Source organism: Anabrus simplex, chromosome 2 (assembly GCF_040414725.1).
Source record: "Anabrus simplex isolate iqAnaSimp1 chromosome 2, ASM4041472v1, whole genome shotgun sequence".
Taxonomy (NCBI): Eukaryota; Metazoa; Arthropoda; class Insecta; order Orthoptera; family Tettigoniidae; genus Anabrus; species Anabrus simplex.
The window spans coordinates 169,687,161-169,714,654 of NC_090266.1; the positions used below are offsets into that span (position 1 = coordinate 169,687,161).

Sequence of the window (27,494 nt, forward strand, 5' to 3'; positions counted from 1 at the left end):
TTTTTTTTTTATTGCAAGTTGCATTACATTGCACCGACACAGATAGGTCTACCGGCGATGATGGGATGAGGAAAATCTCTAGATCCTTTGAGATTAAGACTGGTGTTCATCAAGAAGATGGGCTCTCACCCATTCTTTCAAACTGTGCTCTAGAAAAGGTCATCCGTGAGTGGTGAAACTGAATACCCAATAATAATATTAGGTTGGGCACTGGATACAAACCAGTGAACATGGACTGCCTTGCTTTTGAAGATGACATACTCTTAATGGCAGATGAACTCAACAGGTCCAGGTTGAAACATTACAAAAAGCAGCTAAAACTGTAGGTCACCAGGTATCCTATGAAAAAATGAAAGACCGGGCGAGTTGGCCGTGCGGTCAGGGGCGCGCGGCTGTGAGCTTGCATCTGGGAGATAGTGGGTTCGAATCCCACTATCGGCAGCCCTGAAGATGGTTTTCTGTGGTTTTCCATTTTCACACCAGGCAAATGCTGGGGCTGTACCTTAATTAAGGCCACAGCCGCTTCCTTCCAACTCCTAGGCCTTTCCTATCCCATCGTTGCCATAAGACCTATCTGTGTCAGTGTGACGTAAAGTCACTACCAAAAAAAAAATTTTTAAATGAAGGAATGATGTCTGACCACTTTATCTGAAGTATCTTACAGAGATAATTTCCTTTAATGCAGTGGAGAAAGAAGCTCCAAAATATCAGGCTAAACACATGGAAACAGCTTTTCACATCTGCAAACCCAATTATCAGTCCAGATTGATCCCATGGCAGACCAAAGATTGCCACTACAACACAGCAGTATATCCTAAAGCCTTATATGCTGCTGAATACTTGGCCCTCACCATGTTGAGATACAGCGGATCCAATTTGAAAAGCTATCTCGTTATGAGGAAGTGCCATTGTATGCTTGACAGTCATCTGTCTCAAATGTGTATCACCAGAATATTTCTAAGAATTCTTCATCTTCTCATTACGTGGAAATGTACCATCCCATAGACAACTGCAGTGAAAGAAGATCCGGCCGGTGCCTTTGAGAAAAAATCGGTCGAGAAAGAAGTACAGTAAAGCCAAGACCTGGGTACAGGGGTTAAAGGATCTACCAGAAAGAGTGAGAAGACTACTCTATGAAAACAAACCTCGTATCATTTGTAACAAAACACGGCAACATCATATAAACTAATCACTTCTGGAACTTGGGCTAAATTATCAGGAACTCAGGAAACAAAAGAAAAGCCAACAAAACCTGCAAAGAAAAATTAAAAAAAAAAAAAACTTTAAAATCACCTGCAATATCTACAACAAGAAATTAACTTCCACCAAAGCCAAACTCAATCACTACCACAGAGTAGTTCCCCCAGAAGCACTGTACGCAACTGAGACATCATCATTAATCACAAATGTCAAAGACATCGAGAAAATGGAATAGCAGATGCTGATCAAATGTCCAAGATGATATCTGGAAGTACAAAAGCTCTGAAGAAATTTCTTCACAGACCGAACGATTCACGTCAGTCACATAGGAAAGACATGTGAAATTTTATGGACATATAGCAAGAAAGAATGACTCCCTATTGCTCAAGGAAATCTTTTCATCATCAATGGAACCCAAAAAGCAAAGTACGCTGGCAGGTGGACAACCAAGGGGATCTCGCAGAAGTCAATATTGATCCAACAGCAACTACGCAGACTACAGAAAGACAGAAGAGCAATTCTCAAAATTTCACACCCAAGGATCGATAGCAGGAAATTTGAAACTCAAAAAAGGCATAGACAAAAGAAAGACTTACAGCGAGGGGATGAAGTTTTGAGAAGATAAGAAGAACAAGAAGACCAATGTCAACTAATGGTCGTTCGTGCAATAATAATAATAATAATAATAATAATAATAATAATAATAATAATAATAATAATAATAATAATAATAATAATAATAAACCCAGAATCAAAAGAAGTCTATATGAAAATCAGGAAAAATCAGAGGATAGAACTGGTCAAAACTGCTTATTTTACATGTCTTGCACAATACAGTACTACGATATATTTAACTTATTGCCCGACTGTTGCTACACAAGGCAACAAGGCTAAAAATTACACATCTCTATTCCCTCACAGAAAATATGCAAGTGAGATGATCGGTCTCCAATAAGCCTACCAAAAATAGTATGAATTCGTGTTCCACATGTGTGAATCAGTCATGCACTTAGATGTCATTACTTAGCAAATGCATAGATTAATATATTGCATCAAGCGCCCGCACGATTATGCGAAGCGCAATGCTATTTGGATCAAGTAACTAGCTGATGTACCCATGCTTCGCTACGGAATTCTCAGAAAGACTGTCCTTATAATTTTTCCAACTGAAGTCAACATAGGTCATTACAATGACGGCAGTATGAATGTCGCGATTAAAAGCAATGCTGTCATATGAAACATTCGATAAAATGAAAACAGCACGTTTTCTCACTTTTAGCGAAAAGTACTACTGTGTCAATCTAACAGTTCAAAGTTCAGAGCTAGAATGACCAGGCTGCAGACAGGCGTGAAAACTCCTGTGTAATTATTCCGTTTAAGTGTGCACGCTGCTCATTCCAATCACTGCCTCAGAGCAGGGATCGAATAGCTGGAATATTATTATGATCCAGTGTGTTATGTACCAGTAGTATCAGAAAATTTATGAACCAAAGGAATGGCATGCTAAAGAAAAGAGAGAGATCTAACTCCCCACTCCCCAGCTACTTCCCACCAATATTCAGGCAGGCTGTTATACTCGATACGCAGCAGTAATCCCATCTATCGGAGATAAATGGCAGCAGAATACACAAAGCACATCACAACAAACGATGGTCAATGTAACGTTAATGTTGATCAATTTTATGAGCTTTCTATATTGGAGGCCTTCACATTTAGTTTTCTTCTGAATCTGTGATATTAGAGCATCTAATGTAAAGCGAGTCGTCCTTTCTTTCATGACTCCCTCTTGCGTTATTATTCAGGCAATTGTTACTTTATGACTTTTTTCTCATTCTTATAATCATCTTCAAAATTTAATCACCATCACCACCAATATTATTATAGTCAGTACGGTAAAACTGAATAAGACATAAATAATCAGAAATTGTATTCTCTATAACTTTTGTTATGTAGTACTTTTCAATATGACCAGTAAGATAGGTAATTAAAAATTAAATTTTTGGCACATTTCCCTGAACTACCATTTCGAACAGAGTGAATAAAATTATTTATAGCGTAGACTGTAGTTCCTTATTCCCCAACTTGACATACAATTCTGTTCACCCATTTTCTCATACCTCGACACTGATATGGACTTAGCAAAAAAATCCAAATTCATTAACATCTCTGTTATCATAGCCGGTACGGTAAAAATGTATAAGACATAAATGATAGGAAAGGTAATAATATATAACTTTAGTTATGTAGTATTTATCGATAGGGCCAATAATAACATAAATATATGGAGAATGAAATTTTAGGCCTTCCCCATAACTACCATTTCACTCAGCGTGAATAAAATTATTTATGGCCTAAATTGTAGCGACTTTTTTACAGGCATTGTATACCAATTTTCATTAAATTCTCTTCAGCCGTTTTCTCGTGATGAGCGTACATACAGACAGACAAAAATTATGGAAAATTAAAACGTGCATTTCCCCTTGTTACTATGGTCACAACCGGTATGGAAATATCATCCCTTTTCAATTCTGAGCAATGTACAGATACTCTTATTTTATTTATATGGAGATAAATTATAATTAGTCAGAATTGTCTCCAAATGGCTCCTACAATCTCTAGAAAAGACACTAGTCGTTATCATTGAAAATCTGTCACTAAATTACTAAGAAAGACTCAATATCTAGCGACTAGTCTCTAGAATCGACCAAAGAGAATGGAATCGACTAGACTGATGTGAACAAACACAAACATAGCACGCGAGAACGAGAGATTGACAATCGATATACGCGTCACAATATACAGGTTTCAACGAAAATCGCACATTCGCGCACATTTCTTGCATTAATAAATGTCGATATTCAGTTTGACAGTGGCCAATGAGCGAAGGACTTCCGGCCACTGGCGTAAAAAAGCTGAAATGGCAGGTTTTGAAAACAAATGTTTTAAGTTCACCAAAAAATAAGCTAAAATCGGGAGAAATAATAGAATAATCGGGAGGCGGGAAAACTGTCAAAAATCGGGAATCTCCCGCCTAAATCGGGAAAGCTGGCAGGTATGGGGTTCAAACCCCACTGTTGGCAGCCCTGAAGACGGCTTTCTGCTGTTTCCTAGTTTCACATCAGGCAAATGCTGGGTCTGTACCTTAATTAAGGCCACGGCCGCTTCCTTTCCACTCCTAAGCCTATCATATCCCATCGTCGCCATAAGACCTATCTGTGTCGGTGCGATGTAAAGCAAATTGCCTACCTGTTTCGTCTTAATACACATCATTTACATATGCCGCATCACACTACAAACCTCCGCAGAAACATACAATAGTGAATATAACCCTTCATACAGGGTTGGCGTCAGGGAAGGCATCAGGCTGAAAAAAATGGGCACAATCTATACAAAGTGCCGACCCCGGGTCTTCTCCTTCTCCTTCTTCTGTAACCTCGGGTAATTAATAATTAACTTCTAGATAATAACCTTCACTGCGAGAGATTTCGGCACTATCATTAACAAAGAAATAAGTAATTACGAATTTAAGAAATATTTGATGAAGCTAAAGTCCACAAGGTGGAAATGTATTTAATTAGGGCTGGAGAGAAATTGGCATCTATGTTGGCCGTGAGGGAAGCACATGTCAAGGTCACACCATCAAAACGCGTCTGAAATCGCCTGCACAAAATTAATTAATTAATTAATTACGCCCGTTAAAGGAATGGGAAAAAATCAGCGAACACCATCATGACTTGAAAATTAGGTGGAATTTTTGGGATGAGTTTCAAAGAAATCGGTCCAATGGTTATCAAATTGTATGATTACACCACAATACATCACGACCAGGAAAGCGTCCCTTGGAAGTCTTTAAATACCCCCACCTCAGGACAGCACGTACTCACTTTGTCATGATTCGAGAGAGTGGACCTGCGTCGCTTTAATATCAAGTAGAGGTCTGGAACTGTTCCTTCAATAAACTTGTGAGATTTATACAGTTAGTTGGCTCAATACAGAATATTTTACCAAGTGTTAAATGGCAAAAGAAAAGTGTTAATTGAATTAGTATAGGATTCCTGAACTTCTCAAATGGAAACAGTGAATCCATAGATAGCTTTCGTGAATTATTGTGTATTTTTGTAATCGGTAAGAGAACTGTAGACTGGCAGATTAGCTCCAGGTTTCATGGTGATATTTACAAAACACCTGGCCTAAAGGGGAGCTGGAGGTTCTCACAGACAAGAGTTGGGTCCTCAACGAGGAGCGAAGCGGTTATACATATTGTGGGTGTCTAGAATAAGTTATTATTTACGTGTGTTGGATCAATTAAAGTGTAGAATCTGTGTAACCATAAGTTATATAATAAGAGAAGAAAGTGTTCGTCAACCATGAGTGGTTAAGTTTGAGACGAGTTGGCCCAAAATGGAGCCAAGATAGCTCTGTGCCCATGACGAAGTTACAAGGTCTGTCTAATTTAAATATCATGCTGTAGTTAGAAATGTATATGCTTGTCCCATTAAATGACTATGTGGCGTGTGTAAAAATTAAGTGTATTGCAATGTTGAGGTGAAGTGTTTATTATTCATGTCAGTGCGCAAAACTTAAATATGTATTTAAATTTCTTTAGAGAAATGATAAAAGGCAAAGTTTTAACTATTGTCATGAAAATCAATTAAATAATATTCAGGTCGGTAAAGGTTACAATAATGATAACGATAAAATAGCTGTTGTGAGCGTGAGAAAGTCAAATATCAAATTATATAATAATAATAATAATAATAATAATAATAATAATAATAATAATAATAATAATAATAATAATAATAATCACATCAGAAAAAATCTGAGATGATAAATTATGTGCTCAGCAGTAATGTCAAATGAGATTTGCAAGTTATACCGAAATCCAGTGAAGTCTGATCAAGTTGGCATTTATTTTTGAGAAACTTAAATTTTGTGACACCGTGTATTCGTGATACAGAAAATCACGGTATGTTATTTTGCTCCTGAGATCAGGAAAATTTTGAGAAGTTAATTGTAAGATCCTTATAAAGTTGTTGGTCATGGGATTACTTGTATTTGAAAAAGTTTCAAACAGGAAGAAATGGATTGTAATGGAAATATAAGAATAGTTAGGAAGATGTTAAAGGCAGAGTAAGCCTGTATTTAATGAGTGATGTATAATGAACAGGAGGCTGAGAATAAGAGGAGAGGAATTTTTGTGACAGATGTAATATTTCTGAGACAGGCTGTGTAAGATGACTATGTCCTGTAAGCAATCCAGAACAGTTGACAAATTTAAAGGTGGTCAAAACCAAGTGAGCGTATTGTAACGCCTATTTTAAGCACAAGTTGATGTTCCCCCATGATTACTATTTTATATGAGTAATTAAGTCCAAGTGACAATTCTATTTTGTACCAGCGAAGTGCACTTTTGTGATAGCCGACCTCACGATCAAAGTACATTCTGACACACGGTCGAGGTAATACTTGATTATTGCAAATTGAATTCCATTCTGTATTTTTACAAGACGAAATTATCGCTGACTAGAAACGTTGCGATTGTGAAAAATGAATTTTATTAGAATGATAGTTTATCTTGTGTAGATTGATGAATAGCATTTCACTGGACAGTTCACTGTGATACATGTTTGGAACGTTGAAATGAAAGGCCATTTGGAGCCTCACACTTGAGTTATGCCGTGGATATCGTGATGGTAGCGATTACTGTTTTCAGTGATATTACGTAAAATCAAACGAGTGTTGGGTTTGTTTTTATTTATCGAACTTCACTGCATGTGTTGAGATTGTAATGAGGAGTAGCTTAAACTATTCGGACATGTTTCATTTCGATTTCATGCTTTATTTTAAGAAATGGACATAGTTACATTTCCAGGTTTGAGTTCATTCTGTGGCGAATTTCATTTCATTGTGTTAGAGTTTCAACAAGGATTAGATTTAAATATCCAGGATTGTGATTAAAGTTTCGACTTTGCCTGGCAGTATAAATGATGTGTAGATACCATAATGTTGGCTCAACGATAGATTTAGGATGCTGCATGTATTATATAATTTAAGGATCAGTAGACACTGCAACGTAGGCTCAACGACAGGATTAGGGCGTCTTCTGTATATAGTCAAGTCAAAGGTTAGTCAGTTTTGCGAATCGACTTGAACGATGTTAGTGTTTGCAGTAGTCGATACGAATGTGAAAGGATATTAGCAGGTAGTATTCAGGCCATGTTTCGGCATAATTTTTACTAGCTAGAAGGCGCTCCCATAATAGCGTTGCATCAGAAATGTCAGGAATGTAAGGGTTGTCCCACGTGGAAACCTAGCTAACGGAGACTGATCCTTACTGCTTAGCCGCGCGTGTTCAAGTTCAATGAACTATCGTTTTCTATTTTTTTTTCTTTACTTTTAGATTTATTGTTTGGATGTCCGGTATCTTATGATAATGCCGTGTGTTGACACTTAGTTGATTTATGTAGGAATTACACTACGAATGCGGTTTCGATTCGTCAGCTGTTAATATATATTTCATTTTCATTTTTCGTTATTCACTTTATTTTATGTGAGACGTTGATCTAGCGATCACTTGTAGTTTAGTTTAATGGGACAAGTGTAGGTAGACAGATTTGTAATGGTAGTTGTAGTTAGAGAATTTTGGAAAGCTTTCTTTTTATTTGTGTTATAGCGTGGACTTGTATTTTAACAAACTTAACGACAATCGTTTTATAACCTAAAAGTTGGTTTAGTTTTCAAGTGACTTATCACTTTTCTTTAGCTTCAAAGTTTGGCATTTCTTCTAAAAGCAAATGAATTAATGTTTTCCTGCATTTCGCAGTTCTGTTCCTTCAGGACGACGCAACGCAAGATCCCCTTGGATCAAGTGTTGTTGGTTCCTTCTGAACATTTGTTCGGGATGATGCATGTTTCAGCATCAGGATTCTTCTGTAACTTAAGGGTGTCTCAAGATGACAATACATGGTGGAATTTTATTTTTGATTGTGACAATTGCTGGTAATTTGTAATGAACATCATGCTTTCTAGTAATATTTCATAACCTATCAAAAGCAACTGATAGTCTGTTTGGTTCGATTAAAGGTCCATTCAGGGGATGTTCCAATATCCGATAGGATAGTAGACTGGTGGATAACCTTAAATAAATATAAATCTGGAATTCTACTTGTTGAAGGTCAGATTTTCAACGGATCGTGTGGATTAACTCTCAAGTTATCGTTTGGATCAAGGGTGCCCGATTTTCAGGTTTTATTCTCGTTTTCTCGTTTTTGCTATCCACGAATTTTATAATACTTTTTCAGTATCTGAAATGTCCGACTCGTTGGCTGAATGGTTAGCGTTCTGGCCTTCGGTGCAGAGGGCCCCGGGTTCGATTCCCGGCCGGGTCGGGGATTTTAACATTAATTGGTTAATTCCAATGGCCCGGGGGCTGGGTGTTTGTGCTGTCCCCAACATCCCTGCAACTCACACACCACACATAACACTATCCTCCACCACAATAACACGCAGTTACCTTCAAATGGCAGATGCCGCCCACCCTCATCGGAGGGTCTGCCTTGCAAGGGCTGCACTCGGCTAGAAATAGCCACACGAAATTAAATTAAAAAGTACCTGAAATATAATGTTAAACAATAATAAAACGATAACACGTTATGTATTGTCACTGCGTTAAAATGATGAGAAATTATTAAGTGATTTTTATGGCTAATTAAATAAATATTTTTGTTATAATTTAATTTGAATAAATATTTTAGTAAGCACATTTTTGCTCCTCATTTAAATTAGTTAGGCTCTCTTATGAACCCCATCGTTTGGTCAATGTAATGACAGAAAAAACCCACTACAACCTCAAGACCTAAGAGTTCGATATTGCTCTACTGAAGCAGCCAAGGCCGACGACCAACGATGGAACCGTAAGTTCAAGGGATGCCTTCTACACAGAAAAATGTTTTTATTTGATTTAATTTTGTTCGTTGTTGTGTGGAAGTTAAGTGACAGGAGCAGAGGGTCATAATTAGAAGGGTGTGATCGTCGAGTGGCGCAGCTGCTGACTTCTCATTGAGGTGGTCGCGGTTCAAATCGCGGCTAATGAATGCAGGATTTTTAAACGACAAAGTCACATCCCTGTAGTTCAGATTCCACATAAAACTGGAGGTCTCATGGCTATGATGATGATATCAACAGCCACTTCAAACTAGAAATTTAGGATAGCTTTTCATAATTTCACGTTCACTGATGATCATAAAATTTTTCCGATATCTTAACATTGGGGGAACAGTCATATCCAGGCTCTCTGGATGTTTAGGAGAGCCTAAAATGCAATATCATGGGTTAATTTTACAGAGTGTAACGCTGTGTTCCGTACCATCACACTCTCTCTCTCTGCATGGTCAGGGGCCATCAATGCTGTCGCCTCTCCAGTCAACAGCGAACCTGACCAAAAATTTTTTCGAGAACTTCTGGTCACAACTCAAACTAGCACTCACCAAGATCCCTCAGCACCATGTCAAGATCCTCCTCGGATATATTAAAGTGCAAATCGTCAGAGAACAAGAATACCAACACTATCGGGAATTTCTCAGCATATAAAAAGACCGACGCCAATTGACATCAATCAACTTACATGGAATGGCCAACCTTCAACTAATGTATATGCACTTGTAAGAAACCACCGTGGAAACTGACCACCTGAAAATCACCAATCAACCAATTAGGTAAATACCAGATTGATCATACGGCAATCACTAGAAAATTCTCTAGTCAACAACCATGCACCAGAGAATTGGAAGAACTTTTTAGGAAGACAGAAATGAAAATCCAAACCAATCAGGTGAATCAAACGCATTATCCTAATTGACAATGACTCCGAAAGGAACTCGACGCAAAATTTCTAAAGGACCTAAGTCACCCAGCCTTTATTTCCAATGCCCCAACAGCTTACGCAATCACCTGGAATATCTACAACAAGAAATCATTTTCCACCAAAGACACTCTTACTACCACACAGTCGTTCTCCCAGAAGCAGTCTATGTTACCGAGATATTATCATTAACCATCAACATCAAAGATATCAAGGATGGCAGATACTGAGGAAAATATTTAGACCCAAGGTCCAAGAAAGGCGACAGACCCATACAGATTTTTATTTTTTGGCAACAGCAACAACAGCAATAATAATAATAATAATAATAATAATAATAATAATAATAATAATAATAATAATACCAGGAGGTACACCTCAACCCCGTGTATTTAAATGAAGCGCCTTCAAGAACGCTACCTAGCACATTAAAATTGAAACTAGTGCAAGAAGTTGGGACGTTGATCAAAAGATGTCACTACTAAAGTGATAGAGTAATGCATTGTTTTGAAGTTTCCTAAACTGACTGGATTTTTTTTTTTTTTTTTTTTTTTTTTTTTTTTTTTTTTTTTTTTTTTTTTTTTAGGTGTATTACAGGTTGCAACAACTACTTCACCAAGTTTGGACTTTTCTCCATAGATGCCGCTATTAAAGAATGATGACATGCACTCTGGTGCAAAGTGGAATAACCAGAAATTTAAAGAAATTTTGTGTTTATAGATTTTCTGAACTGAATTGACTTTCCTTATTTTTGATACTTCAAGGTTTGCCACACTTCTTAATCATCCCACCAGCTTGGGAGTCTGACCAATCATAATTTTTGTATATTTAATTTTCAGCCAATCATAGGCTTCTTGTAACTTTTTGTCTGGCCAATAAAATGAGAGGGTGCGTCCGGATTTAGTTCAGAACCTTCCTTTCAGGTATAAAATCTGACGCCTTTTCGAGCTAACTTGTCTTACTGATTGTCGTATTACTGAGTGTGTGTGTTAAGAGACGAGGTGGAGGTCCTCATTCTTAGGCAGGCAGAACACCAGCCCAGGTAATGGCCACCAGTTTTCTATCTCTGTAGTTATCTCCACAAGCTGAACTCGAGGGGAAGGTTCCAATCTTTAACTATGTAACAGTCAATTTCCTAAAATGTAAACTTTCTTCCTTCTCATGTAAAAATTCATGTAAGTCCTAAGGACTTAAAGCCGGCCCTGTGGTGTAGGGGTAGCATGCCTGCCACTTACCCGGAGGCCCCGGGTTCGATTCCCAGCCAGGTCAGGGATTTTTACCTGTACCTGAGGGCTGGTTCAAGGTCCACTCAGCCTACGTGATTAGAATTGAGGAGCTAACTGATAGTGAGAAAGCAGCCCTGGTCTAGAAAGCCAAGGATAACGACCGAGTGGATTTGTTGTGCTGACCACACGACACCTCGTAATCTGCAGGCCTTCAAGCTGAGCAACGGTCACTTGGTAGGCCAAGGCCCTTCAAGGGCTGTAGTGCCATGGGGTTTGGTTTGGTTCCTAAGGACTTAAACTGTAAATCGGGGATAGAGAGTGCGTTACCCTCTCGAATTTCCCTTCAATTAATCTTGAGGTGACTACGATTTTGTAACTGCTTTTCTCTTGTAAATTGTAAATGAACTTGCCCATCTAGTCACCTCAGTAGTTTGGGGTTAGCCTCTGCATCATCGGGCCACAAGCCCAAGTAGGGATTTTATTTCTGATTTTGAGGAGCGCAAGAGTTCGCCTCCACACATTTTGATTTTTGGGCCAGTAATTGAATCTGTTATTATCCACGAAGGCCCGGTAGAATAGGTACTCGATACCCCGGTTAAAAGTTACAACATAAGATTTATTTTGAGCCTCCACCTTATCAATACATTTGTTTACATACTATCATTCACAGTACCGGTTTTGACCCTGCAAGGGTCATCCTCAGCTGACAATTACAAATATAGTTCTTAAAAAAGCATCACAATGGGAAATATTGTACAGTCGTGACAATTGTCCAATTCAACAGACCATCTAAAACAAATGATACAATTAAAATAGTAAAATAAGTCCTCTTTTCTTGGATTATAAAAGTATTACGTAGTATAAAAAGACATGTCATTTGCAAATGTTTTTGTTATTTTGATCAGTGTAAAAATTGGAACTTGCAAAGTTATGTATGCACTGATAGTAGTATTCTTGAAGTGTCCACTATTTTTGCGTTAAAACTTATGGCTAATTGATTAAAACATTTCGGATGTTTATTCTTGCGATAACTATATTGTTTATTTCACCATGTTCCTCTGCTGGTAGTATGAGCGTCTTGGAATGACTTGGACACTCTTTTTGAGGAATTGGGTAGTTGTCTAGTGTTCAGTTCGAGGCATTGTCAATATATATGTACAAGGTTCACAATATATACTAATGCTGAGATGATAGTAAAATGCGTTTTTAAGAATAAATCTTATGTTGTAGCTACAATCAATACGGAAGTGAAACTTATAAATTATGAAAGGTAAAAGTTGCCTTGAGTAGGCCATAAGTGTTTGGAAGTGAAGTCTCCTTGGCAGAATTTGTAGAAGATGTAAGCTCTTTTCTGGTAATGTAATAGATATTTGTGTAATATTGAGTGATACCTTTGCAAGGCCATAACTTGTAACCGTTGGAGCAAAGTGCTCTTGAAAATTGTGTTTTGGGAGATATCTCTCCTAGTCTAACTAAATGCAACATTGGCGATGTTGGGACCTCTGTAAATTATGAGCTTGAAGCTCAAAATTGTAAATTACCAATTCTTGGTTTTTCTGTTTTGTACCAAAATTGCTCTGTACCTGAAATCTTATTCTTTCACCAAGTGAAGAGTTTTGTTTAAATTTAAGATCTGAAAAGAAATATATCCTTTATTTTAAAGTCTTAAATTAATCTTTGATTATCGTAGATAGACCCATTCCAGCCCGCACCTTCTTCCACCTCTGCATTCCACAGAATACCCCGGAACAACAACAATAATAATAATAATAATAATAATAATAATAATAATAATAATGAGTCTTATGGGCCGATGACCTAGATGTTAAGCCCCTTTAAACAACAATCATCATTATCAATCATCAATAATGAGTTTAACATCTCAACAAGTAATACTGGCTTTTAAGACACATCGGACTACTGGTATAAAAATGTTGCCCACAAAACAGGTTTTTTGAAATGACTGTAAATCTAAAATAGGTCTTACTTTCTAGTGCAAACTGTCTGAACTGTGATACAATACTCTAATTTTATGCTATTTGACTCTTGGAAATACTACTGTCACCAAAATTTCTTTCAGCAAACATGTATGTTAAAATTGTTTCTTACCTGATGAAAGATCAAAGCTTGTGAAATGGAACCCCACTGGTAATCCCGAGATGGTGAGAAGAGATGTAATGCAATCACCAACATTAGACATAAGACTATGCTGCATGATGCATAGATCGGGTTGATAATGAACATCATCACCAATGTGCCCAAGAGACCAATGAGTGCAGTATGCCACGAGAAATATTTGAAAGATGGTCTGCAACATTTCACATGATTTCTATAAACAACAGGATCCTGTAAGGATATATATCACATTCTACAAACGATTAATAATGATCTGATAGAGACTTTAGATCTCCTTTTTTTCTAAACAATTTGTCCTACAATTTGAACAATAAAATATATCTAAAACGAGAAGAGCAATCATAGACCAATTAGAACTTCAAGGTTTAACAGAACGATAATTTGAAATTATTAGATACATTAGTTCTGAACCAGATGTAATTTACAATCCATTCTCTACAAACATGCAAACACAGCAAGAGATTACCTAAAGTTAGGTGCTGATGCAAGTTCCAACCCAAGACATGCTAAGTTAGTAGCAAGGTAAGAAAGTAGAAATAACACTGAATTAATCTGAGCTATCATATTCAGAGAACCAATCAGCATAATGAATTCCACCAGCATCCAGGATACTAGAACTGCAGCAATGGGATTTCCTTTCCAGACCCCTCGAACTACAAACTGGAGTAAATTGCCTGGAAAGAAAGGGTTCAGTCATATTTATGTGAATGTATTCTTCAGTCAAAATTAAAATTTTAAAAAATTATGCCCTTTTACAAAACATTCAACCACAGGGTAGAACAGCACTGAATTATTGTTAGAGATGCACAGTTATAAACAGATTAGCGTTAGGTGGTCGAACAAGCAGACAGATTACAGTTTCCCATCCAAAGTTGAAGAAAGATAAGAATCTTGGTTATTTCCATTTTACCCACTCAGAATAAATTGTATTTTGCAGCAAAGTACATTAAAATAGAAGCTCTGCTCCAATTTTATTTATTTATTTATTTAGTGCATGGCATTACACATAAAATAAATTGTTGAGAATACAGGGTAATAAAAGCAAACTATTCAAATTTAAATGTGGATTGCTCAATCCACTGACGTGCAGATAGAGCAGCCAACAAAAAGTAATTTATATTTCCATGGTACAAACACTGCAGGTATTGAGTCACTATGTGCTGGCTAGTGTGTCAAGCCGCACCACAATCACATACTGGTAACTGCACTTTGCCCCACTTGTGTTGGAGTTAGTCACATCTTTCATGGTTTTTTCTCACTCTGTTTAGAGTTACTGAAATTTTTCGAGGAAGCTCAATTCGAGGGGCCTTTCTCTTTGTGTCCAGGAAGTCGAGAAGAGCATTTCTGAATACACTTTGTCGTGATGTGGAAGTTCTCTTGTTCCAACTGTTTAGCTGTTTCTATAGGGGGTTTCTGTGAATTGAATCTTCTGTTTCCAGTACCACTCTAATTGAACAAACCCCATGACACTACAGCCCTGAAGGACCTTGGCCCACCAAGCGACTGCTGCGCAGTCCGAAGGCCTGCAGATTATGAAGTGATGCGCGGTCTGTCACTCCAACTACTGAGCAAAAAGAGAGAAACACAGTGTTGAAACACACAGGATTCTTCTTAATGGTTAATGTCTTTTTTTTTTTTTTTTTTTCAATTGACTTTAGGTTGCACCAACACAGATAGGTCTTATGGTGACAATGGGATAGGAAAGGACAAGGAGTGGGAAGGAAGCAGCTGTGACTTTAATTACGGTACAGTCTCCGCATTTGGGAAACCACAGAAAACCATATTCAGGGCTGCCAACAGTGGGGTTCAAACCCATTATCTCCCAAATGCAAGCTCACAGTTGCGCGTCCCTAATGCCACGGCCAACTTGCTCAGTGTCTTATTCTTCAAGCGACAGTTTCATGATACTTTTCTCATTATGACAGGCATCTTCACAGTTTTTCTTGTCGATATGGGCTGATGATCATACAGCTTTCCACCTTAAGACAATCACAACAAAACCACCACCATCACCAGTTAACACAATTGAATAATATTCCCATGTTAGCAATGCTCGCTGATATAGACTAAGCAACATAAGTCTAAATCCATGAATACCTCTGTTATAACTGGTACGGTAAGACTGTATACGACAAATGATTGAAGATTGTATTCCCTATAACTTTCCTTATGTATTATTTATTGGTAGGGCCATAAATAACAGATATTTCAGAATTAAATTTTAGACTCTCCTTTAAACTACTATTTTACCCAGCGTGAACATAATTCTCTATAGCCTAGACTGTAGCACCTTGTTCTCTGAACTTACATTGAGATGTCCATTAAATTCTGTTCAGCCATTTTCTTGCGATGAGCATACATACCGTACATTCACACATGTATGTACATACATGCAAACACAGAGTACATAGACATGACAGAAAATTGAACATTGCATTTCATTCTTACTCTGGACACAAGTTATATATAAACACAATAATTTTTTTAATTCGGAGCAGTGTAGAGACTAAACTTTTTTTTTTTTGGCTAGTGGCTTTACGTCGCACCGACACAGATAAGTCTTATGGCGACGATGAGATAGGAAACGCCTAGGAGTTTGAAGGAAATGGCCATGGCCTTAATTAAGGTACAGCCCCAGCATTTGCCTGGTGTGAAAATGGGAAACCACGGAAAACCATCTTCAGGGCTGCCGACAGTGGGATTCGAACCCACTATCTCCCAGATGCAAGATCACAACTGCGCGCCCCTAACCGCACGGCCAACTCGCCCGGTGACTAAACTAATAATAATGTTATTTGTTTTACGTCCCACTAACTACTCTTTTACAGTTTTCGGAGACGCCGAGGTGCCGGAATTTAGTCCCGCAGGAGTTCTTTTTACGTGCCAGTAAATCTACCGACACAAGGCTGACGTATTTGAGCACCTTCAAATACCACCGGACTGAGCCAGGATCGAACCTGCCAAGTTGGGATCAGAAGGCCAGCGCCTTAACCGTCTGAGCCACTCAGCCCGGCAGGTGACTAAACTCTTATTTTATATACAAGATGTCTCGCCTAACTCTACGACCTCAAATATTTTCTAAATGAAACAAAATGAGAAATATCTAGTTGTGCAGGAATGTACCCATGTCATGGGCTCACACAATGGGACGGTATGCACCACCCAGAAAATAAACAATTATCACTTTCAATACCAAGTTACATTCTTTAAATGGAACATGTACATTGTTTCTAGTGAACTGAAAACTAGAGGTACAGTTAGTGATAACAGACTTGGTTTCACTTTTCTAAAGCTCATACCTCCTGAAAGACGTAGACTTTTAAGGGATGGCAACAGAGACACTGTTTCCGACATTATACAACGTGTGGTACTGTACTCAGAGCAAGGGTTGTTGCAATGTCCCTGAAGCCTGCATGAACCAAACCAATATCAGTTCAGCACCTATTACTGTTCACTGTACTAGTGTCTCCTGATTAGGTCTGCTGTACTTCCATCAGTATCAAACATGAAAATAGAACGTACTGTAACACATTTCACGAACATTTTGGATGTTACTTTCTGTATCAATACACTGAACCCCGTTTTGGTGGCGTTTGTTCATTTCATTTCATCTATTAGGTGCTGGCCTTCTGTAATAAGAAAACTAGACATTATTTTAAGTTACAACGAATGTTACAGAAATGCAACCAAAGTTGTGACATTATACGCTGAACGCCATCCAGATCACGTGTCCTTCACCCCGTACCATTACCAACGCCTGCATATGTCCTTTTTTTTTGTGCTTTACGTCGCACCGACACAGATAGGTCTTATGGCGACGATGGGATGGGAAAGGGCTAGGAAAGGGAAGGAAACGGCCGTGGCCTTAATTAAGGTACATCCCCAGCATTTGCCTGGTGTGAAAATGGGAAACCACGGAAAACCATTTTCAGGACTGCCGACAGTGGGGTTCGAACCTACTATCTCCCGAATACTGAATACTGGCCGCATTTAAGCAACTGCAGCTATCGAGCTCGGTGCATATGTCTTGTAGAAACAGTCTACATATTTCAGAAAAGTGAAACCAAGCCTGTTAGCACGAACTGTACCTCTAGTTTTCAGTTCGCTACACGAAATAAATATAAATCCATTGAAATAAATGTAACTTTGTGTTGCAAGTGATACTTATTTAATTTTCTGGACTGTGTATACCTTCCCACTGCATGAGCTCCAGACATGGGTACATTCCTAGAATACTAGATTTGTTATATTTTGTTTCATTTCAAAAACATTGAGGTCACAAGTTACGTGAAACACCTGTATATAGATCTCAGTTTCTCAAATAATTTGAGGTGCTGCATTTTTCTTTTTGCTCACCAGTGTACATTTTCAGAAACATTAGGAGTATGAACGCTTTATTAATGTCCTACTGGGAGAAAACCAGGGGCACACAACAATAAAATATTTAAATTGATGCTGATACAGTTGGCCTACATTTAAGTTTTTGTTGTACTGTACAATGTTTCGTTATATTGTATGTAGTGCAGTAACAAACGAATAAAGAACTTTTCTAAGTTCTACCTGGTTCTTTCGGTCATTGTTATCAATCAGTTAATGTTTTCAGGACAGCTCTTAAAGTGTCCACAATAAGCAGCATTTTGGTTTCAAACAACACTGAGCTTCAGATCAGAGGAGATCATTTGTGTTCTCTCCCTTTCTCAAAGTATAAACTAGAAAAAGACCTGTTTCCACAATCGTCATCCAGATGGTTAGCTGGGAGCAACAAATCAAAGCACAGAGCACATAAATGTATGATATACACTGCTTATGAATATATGTATTGTAAAATGCCTACAAGACTGATTGTATTTCAAAATACTAAAATGGGTTTAGTAATTTCATAAGTTCTGAAGGTGGTGTTATATATTTAAGAATAATTTTGAAGACCTGTCAAAAAGGTTTAGTAATATTTCGATTAAAACTAATATTTTAGTGCAGAAAGTATTCAACCTAAATTAATTTACTTTTCCTTTAACTCCAGTATTATCAATGACAACTTACATTAGGTTATACATGACAGCCCAATGAATTCTGCAGTCTATTGTAAAATTAGTAGGAATGAAAAGGAATGAGACTTACGAAATAATGACCATTACAGAATATACAGCAGTAGCATATACCATGAATTTAAAACTTCAAATCTGGAAAAACTCAATGTGAAGATAATTTTTAAAACGCAAATTCTAAATATACTCACCAAATACATTATCCTTTGCTAATGCTTCCAACACTCTGCTAGAGCCAATCAAATTACTTAAACTAGCAGAAAAGGTTGCTGTAAGAATGCCTATGGCCACAAATGGAGGCCATATATTTATAGGCATCATGAAAATAAAATTGTTCTGTAGAAGGAAGCGATCGCATGTACCAGCTGTCAATACAGAGACAATTATATAACAGAAGAAAGTGAATGCCACAGCCGACAATGTACCACGTGGAATATTACGAGCAGGATTCTTAAGTTCACCTGAAACACAAGATAGCACTAAGGTAAAATATAGACAGAAGTTACATAACTCAAAACTAGCAGTAACAAAGCTGTTTCCTCACCAGACATATTTGCCCCAGCCATTATACCAGTCACTCCACTGAACAGAACACCAAAGACAGTAGCAAACTGCACAATCTCCCCATTTGATGAATAATCGCGTCCGAAGCTTGGAAACAAGTTCTCCTTCATTGTATACAGTGATAAGCCAGTGAAATTACCTTTCACATGTTCAGTTGCATTCTGAACCAATGTGTTAGCATCAGGAATAGCGACCTGAGAATAATAACACATCATGAATAACAAAGACTCTCACCATATATACAATATTATATTAAAAGGGCAAAATTTTTTTGGACTAACCTACAAACAAAACTTACAGCTGCAATGCAAGGGAACAACTGAGCAGAGAAATTAAGATGCCAAATATGTAAAAAATGCAAAATGACTGCAGAATTATTTCCCATAGGCCTACATGAATTTGCAAATATTCTTGTAGATTTCAGTATTTTAAAAATTTAATTAAACATCAATTAAAAAGTATGAAAAATCTAAATATAACAACAAAAATGAAAGCAATAAATAATACACACGCTTATGTGTGTTCCAATCCTCCTCATCTTCCTGGCTTTGATGTACATTATATAAGTAAATCCTCTTATTCCCTTTCAATTACACATGTACCTTTTCCCAAAAGGACATGTCTTAATTTGCTTGTGACCTGAATGTTAAAAACATTTCTTTTCACCAAAATACGGGAATCATTAAAAAAATCCCTCCATTCAAACCTAGGAAGGACTAACTACTTCTGGTAATAAAGGAAATCTTGCATATGGACTACAAGTTGGTGAGGAATTGTACTTTTAATAGTAAATCCAGACTTTGAAATATAATACTTTCATTTGATTTTGAAGTGTTCAAAATTAAATGTTTGAATCCAAAACTTGATATACTGTACTTTGAAATAAAGATATAAAATTATAGCCTGTCAAGGAATAGGATTGTGAAGGTAGTGGCCATGCCCTTAATTAAGATACAGCTCCAGCATTTGTCTGATGTGAAAATGGGAAGCCACAGCGAAACATTTCCTGGGTTGCCGACGGTGGGACTTAAGCCCATCATCTCTATAATATAAACTCAAAGCTATACAACTTGAGCCACGTAGGCAACTTGCACGGATAAGTGCAAACCTTTTAATACAAGGTATTCTATGAATTGCAGAAGGAAAGTTGTGCACCATCGATTCCATATAAAGCTCCCATAATAGTCCAGAATTAGTACTATCTAGGGACCTGAAAAATTAGCATCTATTTGTTTCAAAATTAGCATCTATTTTTTTCCAAAATTAGCATCTATTTACTAAGTTAAAATAATCACATAGTATTATTAATTTCAACCCCCCCATCGGGCGCAGCTGGCCTGAGAGGCCAGGAAAACACGTTCTGGCATGCCCTCCCTCCACTTGACTCCCTAGCAGGCCGCACCTCCGAATAGTTTCCTGACTCGTGGCAGAGCATAAGACACCGTATCTCAGTTGACTGCCTGTCTCCATGCGGCTTGTGAGGCCGACTGCGCCCGATTGTGTCATAATTTTGAAGGTAAGTTTTTTCAATATATTTTTATTGCAGTGGTTAATTTTACTCAAAATACGCTTGTTCTGTGTGGAAATTTGTCAATATCTTTAGAAATAAGTGCTATTTTGAACCTGGCCTCTCAGGCCGAGTGCGCCTGATAAAGTTATGTCCATAACTAATTTATGTCTTTAGTTTCAGATTTCCTGCTGAAATGGCCCAAAAAATGTATGATGTCTCCAACCCCAAGGATGCTGCGGAAATACGAAGCATCCTCCTTGAGGATAATGGTGATGATCCTGCTTTAGTTGAGGATTTGGGCGAAGAAAGCGACATTGCTTCTGAGGACGAGGTTGAAGAACATGGACTCAGAAACTGAACAGGAAGGAGGAGGGACTAGTGGTGAGGAAGACGAAGAAGAGCACATAGCGGATGCCTTTTTTCTTGGAAAAGATAAACAGACAAAGTGGACCCAAAAGCCATCTTCGGCTGCTGTTCGTCGTGCACAACATTACATCATCATTACACACCTTCCAGGTGTAAAAGGAGATGCAAGAAACTGTAAAACCATATTACAATGTTGGGAATGTTTGTTCAATACAGATATTTTGGAATTGATTGTCAAATATACTAACCAATATACTGACTCAGTCAAAGACAAATTTGCCAGAGATAGAGATGCAAAGGAAACAGACCTCATAGAAATTAAGGCATTCATTGGTCTATTGTACCTGGCTGCAGCTTACAGAGCAAACTGTCAGAGTCTGGAGGAGCTATGGGGAACAGCAGGAGACGGGCTTGAAAAATTTGGCCTTGTGATGAGTATAAAAACGGTTCAAGTTCCTCAAACGTTGTATTCGTTTTGACGATCAAACGAGCCATTCACAACGGAAAGAATATGATTGGCTTTGCCCAATCCGTGAACTGTGTGATTGTTTTGTTCACAACTGTCAAAAGAACTACATTCCAGGAGAAAATGTCACAATCGATGGGATGTTGCCAGGATTTCGTGGAAAGTGCGGTTTCGTACAATACATACGATCTAAACCCACCAGGTATGGGATAAAGATATTTTCTCTTGTTGATGCCAGAATGGTATACACCTACAATATGGAAATTTGTGCAGGAAGACAGCCTGAAGAGCCATATGTAGTAAGCAATAAGCCAAACGACGTGGTCAAAGGATTGGCTGAGCCTATTTTTGAAACAGGGCGTAACATAACCTGTGACAAATGGTTTTCAGACATTGATCCGGTAAATGATTTGAAAGAGAAGAAGCTGTCATATGTTGGGACAGTAAGAAAAAATAAAAAGCAGTTGCCACCCAGTTTTGTCAATGTCAGAGGGAGGGATCAACATAGCAGCTTGTTCGGATTCAACAATGGTAACAATTTGGTTTCATACACACCAAAGAAAGGGAAAAATGTTATTCTCGTTCCATCACTCTGTGAAACTGATGCCACTGATCAATCTACTGGAGTGCAGAAGAAACCACAAGGGATTACATTCTACAATATGACCAAAGGTGGAGTTGACACAGCTGACCAAATGTCTGCAACTTTCAATGTGAGCCGGAACACAAGACGCTGTGTGATGGTCATTTTCGTTGCCTGTATGAACATAGCCGGCATAAACACCCAAGTGATTTCGATTGGAAATGAAGTGGAAGCACTAAGAAGGAAAATCTTCCTCAAAACTTTGTCACAACAACTAGTGATTGGACATCTAGCCTGGCGAAGTCTGAACACAAGTGGAATGCCTACTCAGCCGCAATTGCGCTCGAAAAAGTTTTTGCCCCAAAAAGAATGTGAAACGTCTTCCTTCATACTTCCCAAAAGACGCAAGTGTGGTACTTGCATGGCTGAAACAGGATTCAGAAGGATGACAAATTAAGAGTGTCATAATTGTCATGAACCGATCTGTCTAAGCCACGTAAAACTGCAGTGCCAGGCCTGTTACTCAGGTGCTGATTCTGAAGATTCATCGTAGGTTTCTGCTCACAACTGCGGCAAAGAATGATGGTCCCCTGTCAGAAGACAGTGTATTGTACCTTTGTATTTCAGTTCTTTTCTTTTATAATGTTTAATTCGTCTAATTTTAAAATTTCTTTTGTGATAAATGATCAATTTATGTTGTTTTAGTTTAAGCTTTATTTCATGTAATAAACACTTTCTTTCCCATTAGTTTGGTATATTTGCCTTCTTTAGATCCTAGCAAAGTATTAGATCCTAAGCAAACTATTAGGTAGAGAGGAGGGGTTAAAATATATGGGTGGCCCCTCAAACTGGCTGCGCCTGATTTTGTTTAGTTCAGAAGTGCACCCGACGGAGGGTTAACGATTCCAAGTTTATGAAGTGCAGTTATTGTCCTTGGTTCACACACAATACAAATTCATTGTTCAAATGAAAGCATTGTCAGTACTTTGGCATTGCTTTTTTTCAAATTGCACCGTCTGTCTGTAACCACTGTGTTGTAATGAGACAACACGCGCTCGCTATCTACATTATTCATTGGGGTCCACAACAACTCAAGACAGTATTTAGCAAATATGATGAACTCTGTCTGAACTGCAGTTAATGCAAGCATGAAATCACGTTTTTCACTTTCTTTCATCTGGGTTTGAATTGCATGTTTCAGAGGACAGTAACCAGACCAGATATTGTTTCGTGAGAGATCTGTTACTCCAAACAATTTCTCAAGCTCATCTAATTTATCAGTGTTATTCAAAAATATATTTTTTGGATACAAAGCTTGAGAAATTGACACAAAATGCTTATGGTTGGGGTCTTTAGCTTTCAATGTGGCTAGCTTGCACTGTGAAGAATGAGCAGCTTTGACAAATGTGTTTCTACATGCAGCCTGCTGTAGAGGAGTGAGCTTAAGCAAAGCATCGTTAGTTGCCGCAGAAAAATTCCCCTCACAAATGAAGGTAAAACTGGCATCAAGGTTATGCAGTTTGGGGGAAAGGAGATGAGAAGTAGAATACAGAGACCCTTCAAGTTCAGTAAGGTCAACCAATCCAGCTGCATGATCTGTGACAAAAACCATGTGGGAGTGAAGCCTGTTCACTTCGCGGTCACTCAGATCAGTCAGGTACTTAATACCACAGTTGTTGTCTTTCATGTGAGACATCTTGAAAAAAATGTAACATCAGTAAAGTAAGCACTCAAACAGAAGACAGCCTGAAACCAGCTATTCCATCGGGTTATGACAGGTGCAGGAAAAAGCTTTGCTTCCTTTGAAGCAACATACTTTGATGTTAAGAATTGTAAACCAAACCCAAACCCCATGGCACAATAGCCCTGGAAGGGTCTTGGCCTACAAAGCGACCACTGCTCAGCCCGAAGGCCTGCAGATTACGAGGTGTCGTGTGGTCAGCACAACGAATCCTCTCGGCTGTTATTCTTGGCTCTCGAGACCGGGGCCACTATCTCACTGTGAGATAGCTCCTCAATAGTAATCATGTAGGCTGAGTGGACCTGGAACCAGCCCTCAGATCCAGGTAAAAATCCCTGGCCTGGCCAGGAATCGAACCTGGGGCCTCTGGGTAAGAGGCAGGCACGCTACCCCTACATTAAGAATTGTAAATAATTATGCACTGACTGACAGAGCAAATGCAACACCAAGAAGGAATGGTCAGAACTTTATGCCAATTGCAGGGTAGACTGACGTCACTGAGGTATGCTCATGATGTGAAATGCGCCGCTGTGCTGCGCACGTAGCGAACGATAAATGGGACACGGCGTTGGCGAATGGCCCACTTCGTACCGTGATTTCTCAGCCGACAGTCATTGTAGAACGTGTTGTCTTGTGCCACAGGACACGTGTATAGCTAAGAATGCCAGGCCGCCGTCAACGGAGGCATTTCCAGTAGACAGACGACTTTACGAGGGGTATGGTGATCGGGCTGAGAAGGGCAGGTTGGTCGCTTCGTCAAATCGCAGCCGATACCCATAGGGATGTGTCCACGGTGCAGCGCCTGTGGCGAAGATGGTTGGCGCAGGGACATGTGGCACGTGCGAGGGGTCCAGGCGCATCCGCCGCTAAGCGGTGGCAGCCCCGCACGCCACGTCAACCGCCATTCTTCAGCATGTGCAAGACACCCTGGCTGTTCCAATATCGACCAGAACAATTTCCCGTCGATTGGTTGAAGGAGGCCTGCACTCCCGGCGTCCGCTCAGAAGACTACCATTGACTCCACAGCATAGACGTGCACGCCTGGCATGGTGCTGGGCTAGAGCGACTTGGATGAGGGAATGGCGGAACGTCGTGTTCTCCGATGAGTCACGCTTCTGTTCTGTCAGTGATAGTCACCGCAGACGAGTGTGGCGTTGGCGTGGAGAAAGGTCAAATCCGGCAGTAACTGTGGAGCGCCCTACCGCTAGACAACGCGGCATCATGGTTTGGGGCGCTATTGCGTATAATTCCACGTCACCTCTAGTGCGTATTCAAGGCACGTTAAATGCCCACCACTACGTGCAGCATGTGCTGCGGCCGGTGGCACTCCCGTACCTTCAGGGGCTGCCCAATGCTCTGTTTCAGCAGGATAATGCCCGCCCACACACTGCTCGCATCTCCCAACAGGCTCTACGAGGTGTACAGATGCTTCCGTGGCCAGCGTACTCTCCGGATCTCTCACCAATCGAACACGTGTGGGATCTCATTGGACGCCGTTTGCAAACTCTGCCCCAGCCTCGTACGGATGACCAACTGTGGCAAATGGTTGACAGAGAATGGAGAACCATCCCTCAGGACACCATCCGCACTCTTATTGACTCTGTACCTCGACGTGTTTCTGCGTGCATCGCCGCTCGCGGTGGTCCTACATCCTACTGAGTCGATGCCGTGCGCATTGTGTAACCTGCATATCGGTTTGAAATAAACATCAATTATTCGTCCGTGCCGTCTCTGTTTTTTCCCCAACTTTCATCCCTTTCGAACCACTCCTTCTTGGTGTTGCATTTGCTCTGTCAGTCAGTGTATTTTCACTTTCTTATGTTCAAAAATGCAGACTTTACTATCGCAACTACATGATTTAAATCTGTCATCACTGCGACCCAACTATTGCCAACCAAGCTGATCTTATGTGCTCAGCACTGTACATACATTAAATGATATCCCTACGACCACACTTAATGTTTTATAACACCGGATCATGTAGGGGGCACTGTTACTAACAAACACTTTAACTGCATCATATGGTACTCTATAAATGCGCAGAGCTTCTAAAACAGCACGAGAGCAGTTTGTAGCATTTCCCGCATCAAGATAGTTCACAGAAACAACATGCAGCTCTCTTTTCGATCTGGCTGGGACTTGGAATATGATGATAAAAACAATGGCCCATTCTATCTGCAGTTTCATCACAGAGTATGTTGATGTTCTTCCCCACTACAGCCTCTGCTGTTCTTTTCTGGTGGTCAGATGCAACTTCTACAAAGGAAGAAAGACCTCAAATTATAACAAAATAACGTAATATTATTGGATCAACTGGATACCGGTAAGATAGTTCGATAAGGAAATCGCACTCAAATTTGGTATCCTTCAATTTTGCACGTGGTTTCGATGTCGTAATACCTAAAACGTACCCGATCAATGAAATTAAAACTTACCCGGTAAATATACTTCACGTTCTTCATTTGAAAACTCAGTAATCCAGGCTCTTAGCTCTTTGCTTTCCAGTTTTTCTAGAGGTATATTTGCTTTGGCAAATACTTCAACTGTGCATTTCGAGAAGTTATCTCTGGAAAATTTTTGTCGTTTACAAATATCTGTGTAAGCACAGAAGATTGCTTTCTTTGAGACGTACTAGAAGCAGGGGTTGAACTTTCGTTATCGCGTCGCTTACCCACGTGTTTTTCAGACTGAACATGTTTCACAATGCTATCTTTTTTTCCCAACCAATTCAGCAATTACAATATTTGCAAAACACTGTCGTTGAATCTGTGGCATATAAACCATCCTTTGCATATTGCTGAGCCCTTTCATGCGCAGCTTTTGTCGTGCACCCCATAATCTAAACGATTGCTCGACTTTCTTCTCTTCACTAATTTCAATTTTGAAAAACAGGAAAACAATGCTGCGTCTATCTCATTATTTCTGAGACACTCAATTTAGATTTCGATAATAATCGATACAGATTTTATTCCCCTTGCTATTCCCATTGTAAATCTTGATTAAAGTCAGCAAGCAGCAATCGATCGGCTACTTTTCTTCATCGATCGGAACAGTTGAAAGATTTATGCATCATATTTTGAGTATTTCTGACGATTTTGCCTAAATATGTTGTTTTCGCCAGTAAAATAGCACATTTTTGCAGAATTCACACCAAAATTGCATATTCATACTAATTTCGCATTTTGTTGCACTTCTATTTATGTGTAAAAATTATTTTATTCCACACTAGCAAGATACCCGTGCTTCGCTACGGTACTATACTGAAATTTATAATTGAATGCTTAACGTTTTATATATAATCCTCCGAAATTCGCGATCTGACTCGTTTTCTGAGAGAATCCGCCAAGATTCACGATCTGACTCGTTTTCTGAGAGATTACGGCAATGTTCCTCACATTTTTCGATCTTTTTTCCAGCAATCGATTTCGTACTTCCCGGGCTAGGTTCCGGTATACCTTGCGGTCACTTGGGTCCCTAAATGTTTGCCATCTTTTCCTAAAAGCATTTTTAGTATGGATCAAATCCTTCAGGAGATCCGGCGTGGTGTCGTCTTGGGTGCCTTGTCAGTACTGAACCTGCGGCTGGACTGTATTCGTAGTCATTACCAGGCCAGGACCCGTTTCCAGCGTGGTCCGCACAATTTGACGACGGTCCAGAACATTATTATTATTATTATTATTATTATTATTATTATTATTATTATTAGATGTTCTGGACCCCACAGCAAGATGCAAGACCGCTTCTTGGCGGTAAATTACATCTGCTGCCATTGTCGTTGTTGTCAATGTGACCAG

The 27,494-nt window shown here is 39.0% G+C and overlaps 1 protein-coding gene across 2 annotated transcripts in view; it reads right to left on the bottom strand.

The window, feature by feature from the left end:
- LOC136863967 (solute carrier family 12 member 9) overlaps positions 1-27,494 on the bottom strand; it is a 246,727-nt gene that overhangs the window by 170,839 nt on the left and 48,394 nt on the right. For both annotated transcript variants that reach the window (XM_067140433.2, XM_067140432.2), the window contains exons 5-8: positions 19,015-19,228; positions 18,662-18,931; positions 13,892-14,099; positions 13,399-13,597 (exon numbers count right to left, since the gene is read on the bottom strand). In XM_067140433.2, coding sequence (XP_066996534.2) covers positions 13,399-13,597; positions 13,892-14,099; positions 18,662-18,931; positions 19,015-19,228 — 891 coding nt within the window. The remainder of the gene's footprint in view (positions 1-13,398; positions 13,598-13,891; positions 14,100-18,661; positions 18,932-19,014; positions 19,229-27,494) is intronic.